Source organism: Cupressus sempervirens, chromosome 10 (assembly GCF_028749045.1).
Source record: "Cupressus sempervirens isolate cs-2001-9-10 chromosome 10, ASM2874904v1, whole genome shotgun sequence".
Classification (NCBI taxonomy): Eukaryota; Viridiplantae; Streptophyta; class Pinopsida; order Cupressales; family Cupressaceae; genus Cupressus; species Cupressus sempervirens.
Window position 1 is genome coordinate 962,751,479 of NC_143127.1, and position 12,201 is coordinate 962,763,679.

Sequence of the window (12,201 nt, forward strand, 5' to 3'; positions counted from 1 at the left end):
GAGCAAGGCACTCTCCCTACCAATGTTGCAGAGCACATGTCACTCATGGATGAGGTGGACTCCATAGAGAAGCCTCACCTATGGTCTTCCCCACATTGCACCATGCAAGGAGTCAACCTTGGGCACAAATTCCCTCATGGCAGATCATCTAATTTAGCAGGCCATGCAAAGGATGTGCACACCAAATAGATTTGGCGCTCAATGATACACAATGAAGAGCATGTTACAATAAGGAAATTCATATTTCTCCCAATTGTCCCACTCTATAGACTCAAATGTAGGAGATCAAATTTCCCTTCTACAAGACACTCCTTGCTCAATAGAATGTTCAAAACAATGATTCACATTCACACAACAAGGGTGAATGTCGTGGTATCACTCATTATTACATGGCTCAGATGGAGCATGAATTTGGTGGTTTAGCATTGAATAATATGGTCATTAGACTCACAAATGATAACTCTCTTTCTCACACTGGACCAAGTTCCCTCATGACTCAACATGAATCACACCACTACAACATGTTACATTTGGTGACTAAAGTCAATAATCAAAAGTGTTCAAACTATCCTCACGAAACTCATGCAGTCTTCATGCGAGAGCATCCTCTACATTTTACTTGCTCCCAATCTCGTACTCCTATTCATGGTAGAATCCAAGATCAATTTCACAAAGGCAATACAACAGAAGGTAGACACAATCAAGACTATGTTGATACCAACATTAGTAGAAGTCATACTAAAATTTTTATAAGCAAACTTCCTTCACATCAGAGAAGTGACAGTAATTCAAGTGTGAGAATGGTGCAAACCAATATTAATCATTGTAATCGAACCTCTTCAAAGGGAAGTGACTTTGAACTCTACACACTAAACTATTAGGATAAAGAAAAGGGATATTCTGATCATAATGAAAATGCTCAAGGATGGAGGAAATCAATAAGAAATAGAAGGCATCCTATCTAATTCTCTGATTATGTACTCTTGTACTCTAAAGAAGCAAAGCTAAAACTTTTTCTTTCATACCAAGTTGAACCAACAAGCTTCAAAGAAGCTCACAAAGCATTGGATTCTCACAAATGGGAGGCAATGATGCAGGAAGAGATGTGTTCTCTATTGCAAAAGAAAACTTGGGATTTGGTTCCTTTTCCACCAAATCAGAAAGTACTCAAAAATTGATGGATTTATCAGTTGAAAGATGAAGGACAAAATCAAAAGCAATATAAAGCCGAGCTAGTTGTTAAAGGTTTGAATCAGCAAAAGGGCCATAGATTTCAATGAGATCTTCTCACTTGTGGTCAAGATGACAACAACCTAGGCTATTCTTAGTTTAATTGTTGCTCATGATCATGAACTTGAACAACTAGATGTCAAAATGGCATTTCTCCATGGTGATCTGAATGAAGAAATCTACATGATGTAGCCCAAGGGATTTATTAAACATGTAAATGAAACTTATATTGCAGATTGAGGAAGAGCTTGTACAATCTCAAGAAAGCTCTGAGGCAGTCGTACCTCAAGTTCAATTGATTCATGATTGAAAATAACTTCATTTGATGTGAATTTGATCCATGTGTCTACTAAAAGAAGTTACCCAATTGTTCCTTTATTCTTTTATTTCTCTATGTTGATGACATGCTTGTCACTGGCTCATCTATGAAGTTGATTTCAGAATTGAAAGAAAAGATGTCGGAAAAGTTTGCCATGAAGGACTTAGGGGTAGAAGAATGGATACTTCGCATGGACATTATCCATGATAGACACAAGAAGGAAATCAAGCTTTCTCAAGAACACTATGTTCTCAAGGTACTAGAAATATTTGGCATGGCGGATGCCAAACCGGTCAGCACTCCTCTTGTTGATCATTTCATATTATGTATTTACCTTTGCTAGAGTAGTGATTAGTTGGACATCAAAGTTGCAACAAGTGGTCTCACTTTCTACTACTGAGGCTGAATACATTACTCTCACTGAAGGAGCAAAAGAGTTGAATTTTTTGCAATGTCTATTTGGTGATTTTGATTGTTCTCAGCAAGGATCAACCTTGTATTGTGATAGTAAAAGTGCCATTGATTTAGCAAAAAATGTAGTGTTTCATAGTAGGACTAAGCATATTGAAGTATGATATCATTTCATTTGAAGTAAACTTGATGACAACAAACTACAGGTCTTCAAGATTAACACCAAGGAGAATCTAGCTAATGCACTTACAAAGGTTGCTCCACACGAGAAGTTCAAGTTTTGTCGATATTCTCTTGGCATTGTAAAGAAATAATAGTAGGGGAATTCAGGGGATACTCGTACATTACAGTAGTTGGACTTCAAGTGGGGGTTTGTCAGGTGTATATGTAAAGCCCAACAGTCTTCAAATTATCATTCACATTTTAATATTGCTTTTCCCTCCAATTGTTTATCTCTTCATTTTCTTTGAGGGTCTATATATATGTATTGGAGTTTCATTATTTCACATCATATTCGAAGAGCTGAAGCTACAACTATGATGTAAAATTTAGACATGTACATTAATAGAGATCTTCCCTGCAATGTAGACGTAGCCACAATTTTTGTTGAACCACGATAAAATTGTGTGTTTGTGTTTTCTTATTTTCTTTTCTTTTCTATTCTTTCTAGTTTGCACTTTCAACAAACTTCACAAAAACAAGAATAGATAGTACCCCAACCCATAGGGAAAATGAAATATCAATGATGTAAAATTTCTTTTAAATGAAGGTCATCCTTAAATATCACATATTAAGGAAGAAATTAAGCTTAGTTGACTATTTAACACTTTTAGCTTAGAAATCAAACCTTAGTGTATAATGTTTAAGCCCCAATGCAACAAAATAATGGAAATGTGAAAAAAGCAGCTGGCAACATTGTCCTTATCAAAAGACTAACTTGACCTACATACATTAAATGCACTCAAAATTTAGGCTACATGGAATTTTGAATGAATAGATTTCATCAAATTTTGGGTGAATAGGCGACCTCTAAATTAGAAATATGTATTCATTTGACAGTGTAGGGGTGACGATTTAACATACGAAAACATGTTATAAGGCAAGATTTGGAAGCTTTAAAAGATGCAAGGAGAGAAGTATGAAAGAGAAAAGATGTTTTTTCGAAAAGCTATATTTATTTCATGGTTTATCAATTTTTATCACGAGCCTCTGGTTTTAATCAAAACTTATCCCACCTATTGAATTTCACCTACATCTTCAGCATAGAAAAATTCTAATATAGACATAACTGTAGGTGTACAACAAATCCATCAAGAATTCTAACTATTGAGTAGTAGTATTGTGCTCAGTGGAATTTGTTCTTTGCTAATAGACATTATATAATGATGAATAAACAGTAATGAATAGTGATACTTATGTTTTATTTAATCATATATAATATGACAAGTGTCTCATTATGTAAAATGTAGTTTCAGAATAAGGAATAAAATTATTTAGAATCCACTGATCTCCTTTTCAAAGAAGTATTTACCAGAAGGTCCACCGAGGGGAAACAAAGCCAATTTGACTACATTTTCAGCACCTTCACTTGGGGAAAGGTCTCCTGTACCATATGTCATTGCTGTTCTAACGTACCCAGGATGGATGCAATTAACATAAGCCTTTTCAGACATCTGACGCGCTAATAGACGTGTGTATGCATTCATACAAATCTTTGACATTTTGTATGCAGAAAATGGGGCTGGCCATCCTTCCTCTTCCAAGTTTTTGTTTTGCTTGACATCTTCTATGAACTGGCTTAACATGGAATCCAGAAATTCCTCACTAATTTTATCCATGTCAGAAAGTTGCTTTTGTAGCACTGGATTTGGCATCATCTGAGAAAAGCATTTATAAGCATATATATCATGCATTCAAATCACGTTACATGATCAAAATCTTAATATTGAGAACTGTAAAGAGGAAAGAAATTACCTGGAGAAGACCATATGAAGAGGAAACATTAACAATTCTTGGCTTGCTAGGTGACTCCCTTAATATTGATAGCAAGCCTTTCACAACTCTCTTTGTTCCATAGTAATTTATGTCAATACATGTGCTTACACCCTCATGGTCATACACAGAAGTTTCATTCGATGTTCCATATAACTGTAATAGAGAGGAAATATTGACTAATTTAAATAAAAATAGTACTCTAGTGTAAATTGAGTGCTAGCAATATTTTAGGTGTCGTTATATCTGCCACAAATAATATAATATGTCATCAAATAAGAAAAATAACAATTATTCTATATATACTATTTCTTTATTTTTTAAAACAATTTGGTTATCTTTATAAAATAATGGAGAAAATTAAAATAAATACAAAAAATTATAGTCAAAAAATTGTTCATTAGTTTTTATAAAAAAAGTTGTTTTATAGACAATTTTCCTTTTAAATGAAAGTACATAAGTACAAAATCAATATCACAATGTTACATAAAAATAACTTTAAAAAATGTTTTGATAGATCTCTTCCATCACTAAAACAAAATCAAAATCACAATGTTACATAAAAATAACTAAAAAACAGTTTTAAGAGGTCTCTTCCATCACTAAAATCTTTATGACTATAATGGTTATAGGATTAATCTATGTAGTTATGTATCTATTTTAGTGAAGGTAACTAAATTTTAGGAGTTACTATTACAGAAATTTGTGTCATTTCACAATGAATGTATTTTGTTAATCTAAATTCAAATATTCAATTAAAACTAAAAGAGACAATTCTTAATTAGAAAAGCTACAATTAACATAATTTTAGTAGAAATGTTGAAAATTATATCTTCACAAGTTTTTTTTTTTTTTTTTTCTTTCTTTTTAAATATTTGATATAAAACTATAATTAATCCAAGTGCATTTTAAAATTGATTCTCGTTGCATAGAAAAATGTTGTACTTGGTAAAAGTGTCAAGTTTAAAGATTGTGATGTGAATATCAGGATTTAACTGTGTGATTTTTGAGTCAAACTCGATGACCCATGTTTCATGAGTAGTGATTAAATCACACAGTTAAATCCTGATATTCACATCACAATTTGACTAGCTGTGGAAATCATCTCCTACTTATCAAAAGTTTAAAGATTTTCATGAAATTATGTATCCATAACTACTCGTTTTCCACTTTGGTGTAGTACCTACAATACCTCAATGTGATGAGTGGAATGATTTCTAGAATTTAAAACACAAAGATGAACACTAAAGTTTCTTGTTTCTAAAATTTTATATTGTAAATGCCATGAAAATAATTTAGATATTTATTTTATATAAATGAATTAGAGCTTAAAATTTCTAAAGCTCTCTATAAATCATTGGAAACTTCCTATCATGGTATAGACATCATGTAATTTCCATTAAATTTGGTTCTTACTATGGTAATTTTTTAAAGTAGAAAGACCTATAGATAACATTGCATATGTAGTGTGCCATCTAATCAATACAAGGCATTGAAACTAGCATCATAGTGTCATAAAGATGTCTTAAGTAATGCCATATAATTGTTTTAAAATATTTTTTTGGTCAGGTATAATCTAAATAGTAATAGCTACGTAGGGAAGATAATTAAATTATACACTATATAACTAATTCATGCAATAAAAATATATTATATTATAATATTAGAGATAAGTTGGTTCATGGTTGAGATTGGATGATAACTAAATCACTTAAAATTTTCATATTTCTACAATCCATTTGAAATTTGAAATTTTATTTCTAGATTCAATTGTGAAAGTTTTTAAAACTTACACAATCCAATTGAAAAATAGAAATACACATAATACAATGATTCATTTAATAATTAACCAATGATACTTGTTGATAAGACAATCCATGTTTACAAGATGATAATATGATGGTTCATATAATAATTGACTAATGATAATTGTTGATAAGACAAATCCATGTTTACAAGTAAAAATCATTGGAAAGAATCCAACTAAGGTATAATTTTATGGTAAAGTTCCTTCATTGCTAAGATAGTCACTATTGTTGAAATCCCACGAATCAACTAAGCTCATCGATATTATGTCTTTAATGGACTGATGTGCTTCATGATATGTGTCTTTGTTGAGCAATTCCACTAGATAATTAAGCCCACAAATTAAAAAAAGTAACTAGTGCTAATAGATAAAAGTTACCCCCCACAAGTTTCCTTAGTAGGAAGAGATCCTCCAGAAGTGGTCTCTCTAGGCTTGGACCAAGCTAAAACCCTAAGTTTATTAGGGAAAAATTACAAATAAATGCACTAAACATAAAAGACATGAAGCATAAGATACAATCCACTTTATATACTTGTGCTTTGATATTAATAGCATGTATAAATTAATATAGGAGAAAATGGAATATATAGCATATATGAGCGAGTATAATATAAATAACATATACAAAAAAATTTAAGACACCTTATGTGCATGAACATTGCACTAGAGATATGCATATAAAAAAAATGTCATGATGTATATTAATAAATTACATCATTTACATATGATGATGTATAAGTTATGTATGTTTAACTATAACTATCTATTGATTATTGCTTGGTTGTTTGGTTGATTTTTCTCCTAGACATGTTGGAACTCACTTTTGGTCTCTCAAGAAGTCTTGTTATTGTTTATGCCATCTCTTCTTTTATGGGATGTATCTTTCAAAATGGAGGAGTTTCTTGCTCTTTGTTTCATGACAATTGTGTATGATGTATATACATCCTAACCTATGTATACATGATATGGCATGTATTTGTCACCTTGTTTTGTCTTTCTATATCTTATATCTTCTGAAGAGTTATTTTCTAAGCTAGGTATTCAGATGTATTCTCTTTTCTCTATGTCTGTTCTATTTGGACTATGATTTAGGATTTTCTTTCTAGTTATTTCCCCCAACAAGCCTTAAAATTAGTATTATATATTAATAATATTAGTGTTCCACAAATTTTAATTAAAAAAAAAAAAGAAATAATATTTTCTATTGTGTTACAACACTCTATCCATTATATCACCATTGAACTTGATATTATCAATACTACTATATTCACTATATAACCATTGAACTTATCATAAATAATAGTAAAGTATAAAAACTATATCAAGAAAGACAAGCTTATGTATCATTGATATATTCTTAATTCTCAGTGCAATATATCCCTTATATATTTGGACTTAGTTATAATGGTAAGTCCAAATATCACATCAACAAGAAACTTATTTGTATTAGTAAGAGATTAAATAAATAAGGTTTATGGCTAGAAATTAGCATAGTTTTAGGGATTCTAGTGGGATAATTTATGTTCTAGCATTGCGATAGGAGGTTAGAAACTAGGGGACTAAAACTATTTAATAAATATTGATAGAAGCATGTCAAAAAAAAATTGTTAACTTGTAAAAAAATTTGGAATAACTAAATAAAATTTAATAGAATTTGACATGATGATATTCTTATTATGAAATCATAACAAATCTACAAGTTTCTAAGATGTTAGACTAACCTTTCTAATTTTTTTTGCTAGTCATATGCATCTAATATGAAGTTAGCTTGCTTCCTCATAACCTAGTGTATAGTATATGATGCTAATTCAAATTAAGTATTTTCTTCATGAAAGTTATCCCTAAAATCCATTATCATGCATCTTTATAGTACATCCACCCTATCTTTATATACACCTATATACTATCACTTCTATTTTCTTCATCGTCACATCAAAAAATATTTCTTGTGCATGCCTCCTCTCTTATATTCCATTCTTCTACATTTTTATCCATTCATTTTTCCCTATACTCAATTTTCAACAATTTCACCATCATATAGGTTCATCTTTCATATAATAAACTTTTTTGTCTATATCCACTATCATTTAAATGCCACCTTATATCATATTTAAACATTCTCATTTTTACAGTATCATATTCATTATTTGCATTATCACTTTCTATCATCTTGAATGATATAGACTTGTTACATCATTCACTCTTATTTTCATCTATTCACCACCATTAGGCATATGCATCAATATAATAATCCTAGGTAACATCCATACCACCTCTATCAAAATCATCCATACATTGTACATGTATCACTCATCCTTTTCTAGATCACACCCATGTGTCTCTTAGATGTGCATGGCCTCACAATGGGTCATCCTCATCCTCATATCCCATAACCTTTCCTCCTAGTCACTCCTATAAATGACTAGTGTATACTCCCTATTCTATCAACTTGCTTTTGGGCTTATTAATATAATCTTATTTGAAATAATAATACTACTTCATAATACCAACTCAGATAATGACAAGTTATATATTTTCATAAAATTGACCATTTTCTTTGGTCATTTTACTCCTATTTCATGTAATTCTCCATCATTTATATTAATAAAAAAATCTTATTATTTAATTAATATTACACATTTAATCTATTTTCATGACTTGTAGCTTAATTAAGTAATTAATTTAACTTTATATCATTACTCTTTCCATCATTCATTTTAAATAAACAAATCATATTAGTTAATTATCACATTCACATATCACATCCTCTATGAAAATCAATGGGACATTATTTCATCCTAATGTAAGGGGCTGACCCACTTCAAAATCCACTTACAATCTCACTCATTAGAGTTAACATTTAGTGCAAGTTCATATAGATAAGACCTCATGTACTTGAGCACTTGGGTCTTGTCCTCAAGAACATAAAATATATTTTTAAATTTATTTCTTCCACTCAAATCTTCCATCCCCGACATGTCATATCTTCTATCAAAATCAAATGGGCATTACTTGGTCCTAATTTGGGGGCTGACCCATGCACCACATGGGTCTTGTCCTCAAGCACATACATAAAATTAATTTTTAATTTTTTTCTTCCACTTAAATCTTCCATTCCCTCACAAACTTACCCCATGTGCATCCCCATGCCATGAGAGGGTTGAGTCTTCCTCCAACATTGATCTCCATCAAGCAATCATGACCTTTCATTCAATGAATCTCCCAATTTATACATCCAACATCTAGAACATCTACAATTAAAATTTAGATAAATAATATATCTATTATCAAATATCCTAAAAACAATATTTAGAAATTTCCACCAGATATAACCCAAGAACTCTCAGTAATTAAATAATAAACATTATTTGTTATTAACAAAAATATTATACTTGTATATAAAATATAGCAACTAACTAATGGTAGAAAAGTAGAGAGTGACTTTGATATTTTAAAGAAGTACAACATGGAAAACTATACACAAAAATTACCAAGTCATTGGACATAACATGTAAGTTGAAAAATGATGTGCTAATGTTCTAAGTGATCTAACACAACGTCTTCTGATCTTTGGTTTGATCTTTGGTTTGTAGAAGCTCAATGCACGGGCGGCTTAAACATCACACACTAAGACTTGATTCCTAAAAGTGTTAAATAGTCAAAGTTTACTTATATTTTAAAGCTTAATTTCCCATTATTGTCGCTCATGCATTTGAAAGATTCTCTTTATAAAGATGCAAATAATTGAAAAAGGTCATGTTTATCCAACTCACCAGCAATTGACGCATATCTACCCCATTTTTGTCCATCACTTCCCAGTTCATGGCTTGCCCGGCAACTGCTGCATTGTTTATCTGTCACAAATCAGAAAACCACATCCTTCAAAAATCAAACAAAAAACCTCTGCCTCTGCCTACCATTCAATGTAGAAAGTCAAGATAAAGAAAAAACCCTAAACCTATTCCACAATCTTTCAATAAAAATACCAAAAACACAAACTGAAAGACTCAAATCATATGATTACCAGAACATCCAATCCCCCAAACATGGTTTTCAACCATTGGGCGAGATCTGAAACACTTTGAGAGCTCTGCACGTCTAACATGTGAAAATGAACATTCTCAACTCCTCCTTCCCTCAACTCTTTCATGGCAGCCAATCCATTCTTCTCGTTGCGACACGTCAGCACAACAGTCATACCCTTGCACGCCAGCTGCCGAACGATCTCAAAGCCTATTCCCCTGTTGGCTCCTGTAACCACCGCCACTGTTTCCACACTCCACCATTTCTCATCCTGTCAAAACACCAACTAAAACGTCTCTGTTAAGACATTCAATCATGCAAACTAAAACTGAAGAACTACAAAGTCTGTGTGGAAAATATTACCATTTTTGAGAACTTTGGAGAGAGAGATTCAGTAAATTGTTTGTATCATAGAAAAAGCATTCTTTTAATGTGTATCTACCCCGTGCGAGAGTACGGACGGGCACGTTTCTTATGTCTTGTATATCTTTGTCGACTTTATTGTTTTTTGGTTTTTCTAAGATATTTATTTCATTTACTACCTACATTTAGGTTCAAGGATAAATTTATGTATTTTCTCATCCATTCACCTTAACCAAATTTAGGAGATAACATCTTCATTTATTTATTAGTGTTTTAATGCATTGATAAGACTCTCGAATCGCTGGTACGAGTTGTCTCTCACTCTCAAGGCTTCCACTTTCTTGGTTTTTCTTTAAGTTTCTATTATTTTTTGAAATTGGCTTAAAAAAAATTATGAGTTGAATTATATCTATTTTTTCAGTGTATCTCATTACATGCGTGATGGCTATTAATACATGTGTTATCATTTTTCTTTCTAAAAAGAGTAATTAGAAAGTATTTATCAAGAAACTCTCAAGAACATTGAAAAAAACAAATTATATAAAATGTATAAGAGTTTGAAAAAACAAATTGTCTGCCCCTCTCTAAGATACTCATTTAATGTAGATTCGTGATAGTTTCATATGTCAACTAAAAATTAAAAGGTATTTATTTAGTGGAAGCCAAGCCTCATCTCTAAATGAAATTTGATTTCTAATGGCCTTCCATTCAGAATTGAAGTTTTGTTTTTACTTATAATTCATAATTGTCTTCTATATATATAAGGTCTTAATTTTTTTAGCTTGTTGAAATTCTGAATCATTTTTTTTTTTAAATTATTTGAAATATTACCTTATTAAATATTGTATGTTTAAGAATTATATAGAGAAATAGTGTTTAGTTGTTTTTTTATATGTTATGTTTCAATAAAAATTGTCTACACACTAGTTTTAAATTATAATTGAAAATTACTATTAATTCACATTAAGATTATATATTAAAATATTTTTAAAATATCTTTTTTTTAATATGAAGATAAATTTATAATTTTTTTTGTTTTAGACTGTAGGAATCGGTGCAACACGGCCCCCCTATGCCACACGCCCACCGGTACCACGAAGATGGAGGAGACTAGAACCCATGACCAACCCCTTGCAACAGGGAAGATTTAGCCAATCGAGCTAGGGCCCCCGCCCGAAGATAAATTTATAATTAATAATTATTATTTTTTCATATTTTAATATTGGTCATTGAATATTGCCCTATAATAAGATAGTGACTCCTAAAAATCCTTCCTATAAGACCTAAAATATTTGAGTCAATCAAAGTCAAGTAAAATAAATTTAATAATTTTAGAAATTAAATTTCCAACATATAAAAACTTAAAACTTATAATTAAAAATAGAAATACATAAAGTGAAAATGGTCACCTATCTTATCTATGAATGATGTGTATATTGATGTAAAAATTGAAATTGTTAAAAGCTATAAAATTTTCTACAATAAAAAATAGATTCTTCTAAGATTTTAAGTACTAAATAAATTACTTAAACAAGAAAATATTTCTCCCTAAATACTTATTATAATTACAAATAATAATATTAAAACTACTCAAAAAAATCTTATAGATTCTTGTTCCCATGAGGCTCTTGTGTGTCAAACTGTCAATGAATTTAACAATTATGGACCACTCACGTCTCTCTTGAGTTGTCTTCATATTTGTTTCAACCATTCATTTCACTTTGGCTTTATCGAGATTTTTGTTGACATGTTTTTCTAATTTAAATATTTCCCAACTTGTTGGTATTTCAATTTAAGTCTCGGTTGATTTCTTTTTCTTTTTCATTATTTTTGGCATGTTCTTTATTGAGATGGAAGGGAAAATTAGTGTTGAATTTAGTTGAATTCAAGAGGGAAATTAAATTTACATTTTCATTTATTTGTGAATGAATTTTTTCAAAACTTTTGTCACTTAAACGTGAGTCTTTGTTGAGTTACTTCAAATTTTGTTTGTTATCTACTAATTCATGTAAATTAGAGATTAGATGTAATGTCCATGATGACAATTTGGATACAA

General features: G+C 30.7%; 1 protein-coding gene across 1 annotated transcript in view; it reads right to left on the reverse strand.

Annotated features, from left to right (window-relative positions):
• Positions 1–3,360: 3,360 nt before the first annotated feature.
• LOC149537170 (uncharacterized) overlaps positions 3,361–12,201 on the reverse strand; it is a 32,194-nt gene continuing 23,353 nt past the window's right edge. Inside the window, exons 7-10 of the mRNA XM_089806417.1 lie at positions 9,784–10,053; positions 9,533–9,613; positions 3,935–4,108; positions 3,361–3,837 (exon numbers count right to left, since the gene is read on the reverse strand). Of these exons, the coding sequence (XP_089662543.1) occupies positions 3,454–3,837; positions 3,935–4,108; positions 9,533–9,613; positions 9,784–10,053 (909 nt within the window). The 3' untranslated portion in view covers positions 3,361–3,453. The remainder of the gene's footprint in view (positions 3,838–3,934; positions 4,109–9,532; positions 9,614–9,783; positions 10,054–12,201) is intronic.